This window comes from Penaeus japonicus, unplaced genomic scaffold (genome assembly GCF_977035675.1).
Source record: "Penaeus japonicus unplaced genomic scaffold, GWHDUDI00000001_assembly GWHDUDI00000005, whole genome shotgun sequence".
NCBI classification, from domain to species: Eukaryota; Metazoa; Arthropoda; class Malacostraca; order Decapoda; family Penaeidae; genus Penaeus; species Penaeus japonicus.
The window spans coordinates 37,457,183-37,469,169 of NW_028234407.1; the positions used below are offsets into that span (position 1 = coordinate 37,457,183).

Below are 11,987 nucleotides of genomic sequence, written 5' to 3' on the forward strand. Positions count from 1 at the left end.
GGAACTATTAAACTGTTCTTATCTATACTACTTAGTATTGCAATGCTAAACAGATATTATGACTCTACGAGTGTTTAAAATATGGTGAAGATTATAAAGTAATGTGCGTGTTATTATAGAGTTGCAAAATTGTATATGACTTATCAAAGATTGTCACTAAAGCAATTAAATTTCGTTCATATTAATGCCAGACTGATTTGTGCTTGGGTACCATTTTTAGGAAAACGTGTGACTTTTTGGACTGTTAGTACTACTTTCTTTTTTCTTTCAGGGAACACAGTCTCATAAGAAGTGTGAGGAAATCCGGTTGGAGAGAAAGTCTGCGCTAGAAAATCGGCCCACAAACCAGCAGCGCTCAGGATCTCTTTTTGGGATTAAGTTCGCCACAATACTAATGGTATGTTTCCTAGCTGAACATAACCTCCCATTCACACTTGCTGACCATCTGATTGAGCTGTGTAAAGTCATCTTCCCAGATTCCAAAATAGCTCAAGGCCTCCATATGAAAAAGACCAAGTGCTCTGAGGTAACCAAGGCTCTGGGTAATTGTATTACAAGAGAACTCGCTCTTAAGCTTAGGTCAAATAAATTTTCAATAACAATAGGTGAATCGACCGATGTTAGTAGCACAAAATGCCTAACTCTTATAGTAAAATTTTATGATGCAGAGGCCCAACAGATCAAAACTGGCACACTTGACCTGATTGACATATATGGACCTCATAATGAAATGGTTGGCTCTACAGGGATAAATTTATATAATTTAATTGTAGCAACTCTAAATGCCAACGAGATACCCCTTGAGAACCTGGTAGGTTTTGCTGCTGATGGGGCGAGCAATATAATGGGGGAGCACAACTCCCTCACTAGTAGATTAAGAAATATGGCACCTGGAATTACAATCTTCCGATGTATTTGCCACAGCATCCAATTGTGTGCATCAGAGGCAGTAAAATCTTTGCCACGCCATTGTGAAGATTTCATCCGGAATGTATACATACATTTTTCACACAGTGCAAAGAGACAATTCAATTTCAAGCAGGCACAGATATTCTTAGAGATTAAACCTCATAAAATCCTCCATGCCTGCCAAACACGATGGTTGTCCCTTCATCAGGCAGTGGTACTGGAACAGTGGGAAGCACTAAAAGAATATTTTTCTCCTTTCGATGGAACAGAAAAATTAAGAAATATATAAATGATTCACCAGTCTTAAAGATCCATATCTTTATCTGTATTTTATTTTTTTGAATTCAGTATTACCTCTTTTTAACCGGATGAACCTCCTTTTTTCAGCGAGAAGGGCCTACCATAAGCCTCATTCGTTTGTACATAAACGTTTTATATAGTTTTTATTACAAAGACGCTGTCGACAGAGCTGACCTATCAACCTTTGACCCGGAATGTTCTGAACATCACCTTCCACTAAATCAAATTTATTTAGGTGCTGCTGTGCATGGGCTGCTCCAGGATGAGCAGTACTACAGTAATGCAAATACAGTTAATCATGCTAAAGGTCGGTGTCGTGATTTCTCAAAGGAGATGGCAAAGGAAATTAAAAAACGATTTGCTCTTGGTAACAAACTTTGGTATTTTGCCTCATTTCTTGGACCAAAGACACTGCTTGACAAGAAAAGCAGAGACATACTGTTGAGGTGGTGGAAGATGTCATCTTCTATGCGTAAATTAAGGAAGTTTGGCTTGTCAATGTATAGATAATTGATGTGGGGATCAGAGAAACACAGCTACTACGTATAAGCGTGTATTCCGGGAGAAGTCCGTGGAGAGAAGAGGGTTGTTTACAAATTACATTACACTTTGTAGATATTGCCGTAGGGTGGCGCATATAAAAGAAAACGTTAGTTCCTGTGATAATCATATATTTTGTTAACTGTTATGGATATATTTTGTAAATTGTAGTGGAAATTATATATTTTGTAAATTGTTTGGAAGTAATATGTTTGTAAATAAATCTTGCAAAACTAAGGATATATTTGTGATCCTTTATTTCTGTTATGAAAATCTATTTAAATGAAATAAATTTAATAAGTTACAACATATAATAATATTCATAACAATTAGATTAGTTTCACGTGAACATTCAGTGATGAAAGAAAACGGAACGGAAGACGATCGGTGAGTAAACGCTTATCCTCACTGACTGGCGATACAGTGGCAACTCTGACGAACGAACGAACTCGGCGCCCATGATGTGTCAAACGTACTCGAGCAAACGTTCTCTGCGCTGTCTATAAATACCCCGCGAGTCTCCGGCAGACGTCAGTGTTGTTCGTGATTTTGTTGACTACACACTCCCTCTACCTGTTGCATAGGAAACATGGAAAATAATAGCGAGAAGGACAATTTCTCCACATCAGTTGTGCTGGACGCGGACTGTCGCGAGGACGAAGTGAAAACAACTACAACTAGCATCTCACAAGAGATGTATAACTGGGCGAAGATAATCGTTCGTGTGTCTGTAAGCGTAGTTTCATTTTTGGGATGTGCTTTTATAACTTACTTATTCATAACAAATGTATTATATCACTTTGGAGACAGTGGGCCTTGGGACCAAAATGCCACACTAAATAACATCAGTAGCCACATCAGCCATTCTACCGAAGGAATTCCAAACGTTACGCAATCGCCTTCCGACTTCCGCCCATCGCCCACCTCCTCTGACCACGAATCTCAGGGCCTATTGCTAGAAGCTGTTAACCGAGAAACACAATCGCTCCAGGCGTTAGGATGCCACCTTACACCGCATAAGGAGAACATGGCCTCGTTGCTTAGACCGAAAGATCACATCTTGGACAGGGACTTCCACCCGAAGCAAATAACGATCGAAAAATGTGACGATGTGTACAGCTACTGTGGTTTTGGAGGGAAGCTGTGCGCGCCGGCCAGGAATAACAGCGTGCAGAAGGAGGTGGTGCTGTGGTTCTACGAGGCTGGGAAGCTCGTCCTCGAGAGCAGGATGGTCGAGAGTGACTCTGATTGCGAATGTCAGTAGGGCTTCGAGCCTTTACATCACTGAGGTAAGAATCAATATAGGCCTACAGTATGATCTATGTCTTCATGTAGGCATGTGTATTTATGCAAGAATGCAACAATAGACATAAATGCGCATACCTAAATGCATTCATGTATGTGTATGTGTGTGTGTGTGTGTGTGTGTGTATGTGTATGTATATGTATGTATGTATGTATGTATGAGTATATATATATGTGTTTATAAACACTTGAATCATTAAGATCAACGTAAATAACTCGTATGAGAAAAAAGTATGATCACCTATAAAGGAAGAGAATTTTTAGTGAACATGTTCCTGACAAGAAGCCGGTCCCGCGGATGGTGAGTCATCGCGGGCTTCAAGGCCAAGCAGACAGAGTTGTTTACAGCGAAATTAAGTATTCATGTGTTTATGCATACATACATAAACACACACACATATACATATAATCATATATATAAACATTTATATGTATATATATATATGTATATGTACATGGATATATGTATGTGCACGAAAAAAAAAAAAATATATATATATATGTATGCGTGTGCGTGTGTCTATGTATGGATCAAAGCGGTGTGTTAGTGAAGCGCTGGGTGCCGTTGAGTGAAGTGGACAGTGACACGTGGGTAGTTGTAGTACTCAGGGCCATGCGTGCTGAGTTGCTGAGGGAATTGCATGCCGGAGTTACCAGTGGCCACTTGGGTGAGAAAAAGACCCTGAGCCTTCAACGCTTCTACTGGGTGGGCATGAGAAGTGACGTGTCTGAGTGGTGTAGAGCGTGTGATGTGTGCAGTGCAAAGAAGGGCCCCGCTAGAAAGAACCGGGCCCCATTACAGGTGTACTGTGTGGGAGCACCCATGGAACGGGTGGCAGTGGACATTGCTGGTCCGCTGCCTCTCATGCCACAAGGGAACCGATACATCTGTGTGGTAATGGACTATTTCTCAAAGTGGCCTGAGGCATATGCACTACCCAACCACGAGGCCGAGACCGTGGCTGGCGTGTTAGTGAATGAATTCATTACCCGTTTTGGTGTGCCTTCTGAACTGCACTCTGACCAAGGCCGTGAGTTTGAGTCACGAGTGTTCCGTGAGTGTTGTGAGCTGTTAGGAGTGCGCAAGACACGGACGACACCTCTCCATCCACAGTCCGATGGTATGGTGGAGCGGTTTAACCGGACCCTTGCTCAACAGTTAGCCAAATATTGCAAAGAAAGTCAGGAAGACTGGGACGTCAAGCTGCCCGCCATGCTCATGGCCTACCGGTCTGCTGTGCACGAGGTAACAGACTTCACACCTGCCCGACTCATGTTTGGCCGTGAGCTCAGGCTACCAGTGGATTTGGCCACAGGGCGGCCACCCGACGTGAACTTGCCAACTGTCACCTCCAGCTATGCAGCGGCACTGCAGGAGAACCTGGCGGAGGTACACCGACGAGTGCGTGGCAAGCTCAAGGTAGCTGGCCAAGCCATGAAGGAGACCTACGACCGGCGCATGAGGGAAGCAAGGTACAATGCATAACCCGCGTCGGAAACGAGGGCTCTCGCCGAAGCTACAGAGCCCCTGGGAAGGACCGTACACGGTGGTAGCGGCCCTCTCTGATGTCACCTATCGAATTCGCAGAGGGCGAAAGCGACCGTCTGTTGTCCACGTGGACCGGCTGTGGCGTTACCATGGGCCAGGAAGTTACTCCTGGGGCCATGGTGAAAAAGATGACGTAAGCCCCAGTAGCGGCGATGAGGACGTGGCGGACGCTGACCGAGATGAGGACGAGCATTTGGACGGTGAGGGCGATGCAACAGACGTCAATGGTGACCATGAGCCAGGTCTTGGGGCAGGAGATAACCCTTTGGGTGCCACTGCCAACCTGCCACCGCCCACACCTCCACCAGAGCGACCCCAGCGAGAGCGAAGAAAGCCGGGCTGGATGAAAGATTTTTATGTTATTTCTGAGAACTAATTTACCATTACGTTTTCTTTTGTTTTGAAAGAATTTTGTTTGTTTTTGAGGAATGGTTTTCTTTATGTTTCCTGTTGTTTATTTCATGTTTAGGCATATCAGAGCAGACGGGTCGTCTGCTTGATAGGGGGGGATAGTGCTACGCCAGTGGGTCTTTGTCTCTGTGCGAAACATGTGTCAACAGGATAACATGATACAAGAGACGGGGCAAGCGGCGCGGAAGGAACAAAGCCAGGACAGTCGGAGTTAGGCGCTGCCCCAGGGAAGACCTCGCGTGTGCTCCTTGTGACTGAGATACTTTGTGTTGCCCTATTATAGCTGTATTGTGCTGTGTGATGTGCTGGTTTCCCCCTGTATTGTGCCTATAGAAAGTGTACGGGTAAAGAACTAGTAGAAATAAAGGATAGATGTTTTAGAGCGTGTTTATTTCGTGCCCTGCCTCTCCACGTGGGTTCCCCTCTCGTGGTGTTCTGGGACGCTGTGGTGTTTGGTGCCTATTGGAGCTGTTCTGTTTTCACGACCCTGTGGTTAGCACGCCGTCTGCCTAGCTTGCCTCGTGTTGGTGGCAGATAGACGAGGCGGCCGGCGTAACAATAGTAATAAATGTTACATTGATATTGCTAAGTATATGATTAACAGAGATATATTGGTATATAAAACAAATATAATGATAATAGCACTGTATCTATATTTTAAAAGTGTGTTATCTATGAAAAACGGAAAAAAAGGCTTATAAAAGAATGTATTGCGAATGGCTTGACAAATATCGATCCACGCTAATACAAGAATAATTGCACTTGTAAAAATATGCAATATCCCTCCTATAGCCAATTTCAATTCAGAGACACGGTAATATCTTGTGAGTATCTGAGATATGAGCTAGAAACATGACTGAAAAGAAAATTAACAATCAGGGGTACTGACATTGCTTACAATAGATACGTAGATATGGATTGTTTAAGACACTGTGACTCACTTTGGGTCGGCTTTTGCTCAACAGGCCAAGGCTGGGTCAACTTTGGCCGGTTAGGTCAAAGTATTGTAAACAATATCGCAGTCCACAGTAGTTAAACTGCATTCCTATAATGATAATGAAACTGAAATTGAATCGGTATTAATTGTTATTTCGTAGATACTTGAATAAATTTTAAGTGAAAATCCCACTGCCGTAATCGATTTTGCAGTAGGGGATCCATATAAGAATAGATGCAAACAGAAAGAGGGAAAAGGGAGGCGCAGGGCAACAGAAATCCATAAAACAGAGGAACTACCTGCAGACGACCAACTGCGTGAGGAATTACAGCCAACTAGAAACAGTTTGGATCGTTATATTTATCACCGAGAGAAAGTGCACGCCTCTTTGCGTATCTAAAAAATAAAGAGTTGTTGAAGGATTATTCGCGCGCCAACGGGAGGCCTGTAATTTTACGGAAACTCATCTGCTACTGTGGTGAATGCGTCACTGATGGATCCTTACAGTCTAGAAGCAGAGCAGGGTGTTATATATATATATATATATATATATATATATATATATATATATATATATATATATATATATATACAATATTTTGCATAATTACAGGAGGGTACATAACTGCGCGAGTATGAAGGTATTATTGTATATGATAAAGAATCAAAATTCATATCGAAGCAATAATTAAATATTTCTAGTTACTTAAACACAATGTCTCCCAGTTCCAGGTCAGTCCTGAATGCCCACGTTCGGAGGCGTGGCCAAAGTCCTGCACTCATTACCACGTGGACCAATCACCGCCGGGTCGGGCAGCTCCCTGACCAATTAGAAGAATTGTCGCTGCCCCTCGTACTGACCCGGTATCCTCCTCAAAATAGGTCATTGATAGATTTAGACAGAAATAGTTCGACCTTCAAGTCGAGAGGTCATCCTCTCCCTTCACCTCCTCAAGGATTCCAGGTAGTCAGTGTTTTAGTGCCTTTAGTGACTTAGCTTATTCCATATACTGTGCATTGTCTGTGTTTTCCTTAGTGTTGTGTTTATATTAGGGTTATTGATATATCTTTAGCTCAGGTATTATTAGCTTTGCGATAGGCTTAGCTTCCCCCTTGTATATATATATATCGTGCCTCCCTTGTAAATAATGTTATATATATATCTTGATTTTATAATATATTGTTAATGTTTTCGCTACCGTGTTTAACATCATCCCTTTATATATTATGTGTGGGAATTAGATCAATCTCTGCTCGCAACATATTCGGGTGCCCGGGACGGGACCCGTCGTGTCAATTACACAAATAGTGTTAGTATTTAGGATATATACAATTTACACAAACTGGTCGTAGTAGGGACACATCATTATACCCATCACATAAACTGGTGTCAGCGGTGAGATTCATTCTGCTCATCACATATTCTGGTGGCAGAATGGGATTCATCTTTTGATATATCTTGCTCGTCACATAAATTGGTGTAGTGCAAGATAAGAACCTCACGTCGTTAATTAGTTTTATATGTCTTTGATTATAAATATTCGTAGGCCGCTCGCTACAAATATTTCGGTTCTGTTCGATTAATAACAAATTGATAGGACCTAGTTTCTATTTTTTTGCACAATTTAGGCATACTAGTGGCTCTTCGTTCTATTTTTTTCACTACGTGACATAGTTAGTGTTATCTGGAGAAGTACCTCCTCCTTTTAGGTTAAAAGTGTAGAATATTAACCTAATTTTTATTTAAGTCGTGAACCGCTCGCGCGTACTTAAATAACCCTTGTCTATCCCGCCTCATATGGTTACGGTTGGGACAATTATCGCCACGTTAGTATTGTCTAAGTGTGTATTTTGTGATCGTGAACAACGTCAGCACTAAGAGGAACACGACAATCGCAGTAAAGCTACCACTTCTCTTCTCTCAGCAACTAAAGGTAAGTCACTTTAAGGTTGCTAGACACTGTATCTCCTGTGTTTCCCTGCCCCCTCCCCATTGCATTTTTTTTCTCCCTGTTTATTGCAAACTCCACCCCGTCATTCTCCCACCCTCCCTCCCACGCTTTTTCGTCTATTCTCCTTTTGTTAATTAGTGATAATTTTGTTTATACGTATCGTTTCGTTAATTTCAATAAATAACTTTTCGTTAACATTCGGTAACGTAATATTTCACATCATTATCTTATGTGTCTTCCGATGTGTACGTTATTCGTTCATTTTACTATGCTACGAATGTTTAACAATTATTCTATGTTATTTTACGTTTGTTATTATTAACGTTTCAACGTTATTCGTATTCTCGTAGAAATTCACATAAAGGTGTGACATTAGTCTTTCATACGAAACCGATAAAATAACTGTTTCGTTTACTTATTATATCATTCTACGCTTTAATTGCTCTGCGTTATCTTGTGAAATTACAATTACATTTTTCTACTTACAATGCATGATTTTTTTTATGTGCGTTAGTTAAGTAAATAACTGTAAATCACATCATATTCTTATGGCAATAACTTCGAAATTTCTTATGTAGAATTTCTAAAGTCTGTGTGATTTTCTTAAGTTTTCGTTCCTATGCGAAATTTAACATGACGTATTTCTTCGAACAAAAATATATTATCAAATTACTTGACTCTGATTCGTTCTTTGATTTAGTGTGATTATTTTTCTTGTGAATTTATATATTTTCCTTTATTGAATATGGTTTATACTATGTATTCGTGGAAATGTAATTCACTTTGCGTTAAGATTTATTATATTTGCTCTTTTATTATGGGACTTTAATATAATTTATTTTATTCTTGCTTTCATATGCATTTAATTATTAAATGTATTTTGCATATGACCTGACCTCACTTGACCCTTGACCCGTTCGTATGGTCAATCTGAACATAAAACTTTGACAATGTGTTATATTTTCTCGCGACCATTCTGTCCCTTGTAATCAAATTAATGACCGTGTGATATTGGGGATAGCATCACATGTGACCCTCGGTCACTTCATGACCGCGTTCTGTATGTGACCTTATCCTATGTCATTCTTGCACGTGTGAATTTGTAAGAAAATCGTTAACATATTAAGAATTATATGTGTCTTAACTCTGATTTTCTCTACGTTTTCATTTATTTTATTGTCTGCATATACGTTTGTATATTTCTTAATGCATGACTATATATCTGCATCTTCTGTAACATGACATACTTTGTCATTTGTGATTCGATTAATGGTCACACTACTGACCTCACTCGGTCACGTTGTTATCCGATAATTGGATTAACAATTTGTACTGTCTTTGTGAAATTCTATATATTTCTCAACATTCGACAGTCTATGTTTTTGATAATTTTGTTACTCATATGACTTTGTGTACTTATGATTGTTAATTCATTGCAATCTCTATGACAATTATTTCATATCTTAACATGTTTCACCGCTTCATATTATGATTTATCATCACATTTAGCTAGAAATGTTGACAGATGCATGTTCGTTTCTTAGCTTTATTCCTATTTCGTTGTATAGTCATATTCGACTATCTTTGCATTTTTCATTGCATTATTGATTATTGTTACTTCCATATTTCATAATTTAATTGCAAGTAACTTTGATCATCGTATGATATGATTGTCATTATTTTTAATTCTAAGCAATTGTCGACTTCGACAACATTAAACATATATGTTATCATCATAGGCCTCTCCGAGTTTCCGACCTTTCGAAACATTTCATGGGTCAAATCGGAACGCCAAATATCTTATCATGATATTACTGAACGCGACGTTCATTAGGCCAGTCAGGAAAAGGTTTATTTATCATTTCATATTTTATAGCTTTTCAGCTTACATTTGCCTTTCTCCAGCTACTGTACCTCACTTATCGGGCCTTCATTGCATGACGCCCATTGCATATGCATCTCACACCCTAATTCCGCGTATCTATGGTACCACAATTGAATAAACCGCGAATTACGGGTTAATTTTTCGCACTCCGGTGCAACGCGCCTAGGAGATCTTGACAACCTGACGTCACAATTAATTCTCTCAAACAGAGACAGCGCGCTTATCACTTATCAGACGTTCCAGGCTTGCTAACTCCGCATTTTATTAGCTATGCACATATTAATGGTATTTCTTTCAGTTGCCCCGATCTTGGCTATTACGCCGCACCTTATTTCAGAAGGACGAGTTCGGCCACGCAATTGAAATATCCTAGCATAGTCTAATTCATCATATTTATCTTTGTTCTCGAGCTAAGACAGCGTTTCCCCACGGGACGAGTTCAATTTGGCGCATGATCTTACCGACCACTAGCATGGTCAAACAAGGTAAATCACCTATTCCTTAACGGAACGACCGCCAGGTCAATATTATATTAATAATATTTTTTATTTCAGCTTATTTAACATTTAATTTTTCCAGTCTCATCCAATCTGACTCAATGTCGTGCCTTCTAATTAATTGAGGACAGGATTCGGTTGATATTTGGATTATTTTTTTTCTTTCATAAGCATATTCATGATATTTTTTTTACCCACTTTGCCTCAAATCTTGACTTCCGGTCACGCCTATTTAAGGATTAGATATGGTTGGTAATTTGGCTATTATTTTTTTTACATGCATCATACACATTTACATTGTTCTTTCTAATTTGCTACTGACCTTGGCTCACATGCCGTGCCTTCACTCCCCGAAGGACTAGACTCAGTTAGTAAATGGAAGAATTACATCTTAACTTACCATTTTTGCATACTCATCATTTATCGCAGCACACATATTTTGCACATGGTTCATCCCTCGATGAATCCAGTTTGCTACTGCGTAAGTATTGTCAGCAAATAACATGAACTCAGGTAAATACTTCCTATTTCTTGTTATTGCCAAATCATATGATTATGTTGCATATATGATTATTTTTCAATATGAAATACTAATTTCGCTATACCTTGCAGATAGTTCCTGCTGGTAACTACCATATCTGTCGACTACCAGGACCATTCTATGCTGTATACGGTTCCTGATGCAGTCAACTCCTTGCATTGTTGCAACTCTCGGGTTCATCCTGCAACCCGGGACTCCTAATGCCTTTTCCCCAGTCTGATCTTAAACAGATACCTGACTTGCACGGCTGATGATTCGAGCTTGGTCGCGTGTTGGTTGCATCGCACTACGAGCAAGTCACCGCATCACCCGATGCCTATTCGCAAGTCGTACTCTTGTATTTTGTACTATATTAATCATTACTGGATATACCAATTTATGAGTATATACTATAACTTAGCATAACTTACTTGCTAAATTTTTAAATTGTTTTTAAGCATTATTACATAATGATATGTAAATAATTAGCAATGACCTTATTGTATACATACTTTTGATATCTTTTCAATTTATATTGCATGTTATATTCACCTAGTTAATGCATAACTACTATTATCAATTATCTTATAACATGCATCTGCATAATTTTTGCTCCTACGCCCTTTACCCTGTCCCCTCTACAACTATCGTCTGCACTAGTTACGTGTATAAAGTTTTTCAGATACGATAGTGATGGATGCAGAAGGGCATGTCAACCAGACGTGTCAATCCTGTAACCAGCGCAGCCCATCTCGAAGCCTGCACTGATTGCACAACCGTGTGATCTTGTGCAATAATCGAGACGTTGCCACGGCATTTCCTGATCTCTTCGTATATTTTCAAGAGCTCCACTGATCACGGATCTCCTGTTTTCTCTGCTAAGTATCGCTGATTTTGGCATTCTCTTTTCGTTATATCTAATTTTCTTACCAAATCGGGACGATTTGGGGTAACGTGGTCGAGCGATATGAAGGTATTATTGTATATGATAAAGAATCAAAATTCATATCGAAGCAATAATTAAATATTTCTAGTTACTTAAACACAATGTCTCCCAGTTCCAGGTCAGTCCTGAATGCCCACGTTCGGAGGCGTGGCCAAAGTCCTGCACTCATTACCACGTGGACCAATCACCGCCGGGTCGGGCAGCTCCCTGACCAATTAGAAGAATTGTCGCTGCCC

The 11,987-nt window shown here is 40.1% G+C and overlaps 2 protein-coding genes across 3 annotated transcripts in view; both read left to right on the forward strand.

Annotated features, from left to right (window-relative positions):
• The first annotated feature begins 721 nt into the window (after positions 1–721).
• LOC122265212 (uncharacterized) overlaps positions 722–11,987 on the forward strand; it is a 15,391-nt gene continuing 4,125 nt past the window's right edge. The window contains exon 1 of the mRNA XM_086537371.1: positions 722–3,038. Within this exon, the coding sequence (XP_086393497.1) occupies positions 2,339–3,013 (675 nt within the window). The 5' untranslated portion in view covers positions 722–2,338 and the 3' untranslated portion in view covers positions 3,014–3,038. The remainder of the gene's footprint in view (positions 3,039–11,987) is intronic.
• Positions 6,599–11,987, forward strand: part of LOC147471866 (uncharacterized) — a 9,514-nt gene continuing 4,125 nt past the window's right edge. Inside the window, exons 1-2 of one of the 2 annotated variants that reach the window (XM_086537372.1) lie at positions 6,599–6,915; positions 11,480–11,778. In XM_086537372.1, the coding sequence (XP_086393498.1) occupies positions 6,667–6,915; positions 11,480–11,542 (312 nt within the window). In that variant the 5' untranslated portion in view covers positions 6,599–6,666 and the 3' untranslated portion in view covers positions 11,543–11,778. The remainder of the gene's footprint in view (positions 6,916–11,479; positions 11,779–11,987) is intronic. The other variant, XM_086537373.1, reaches the window with a different exon arrangement.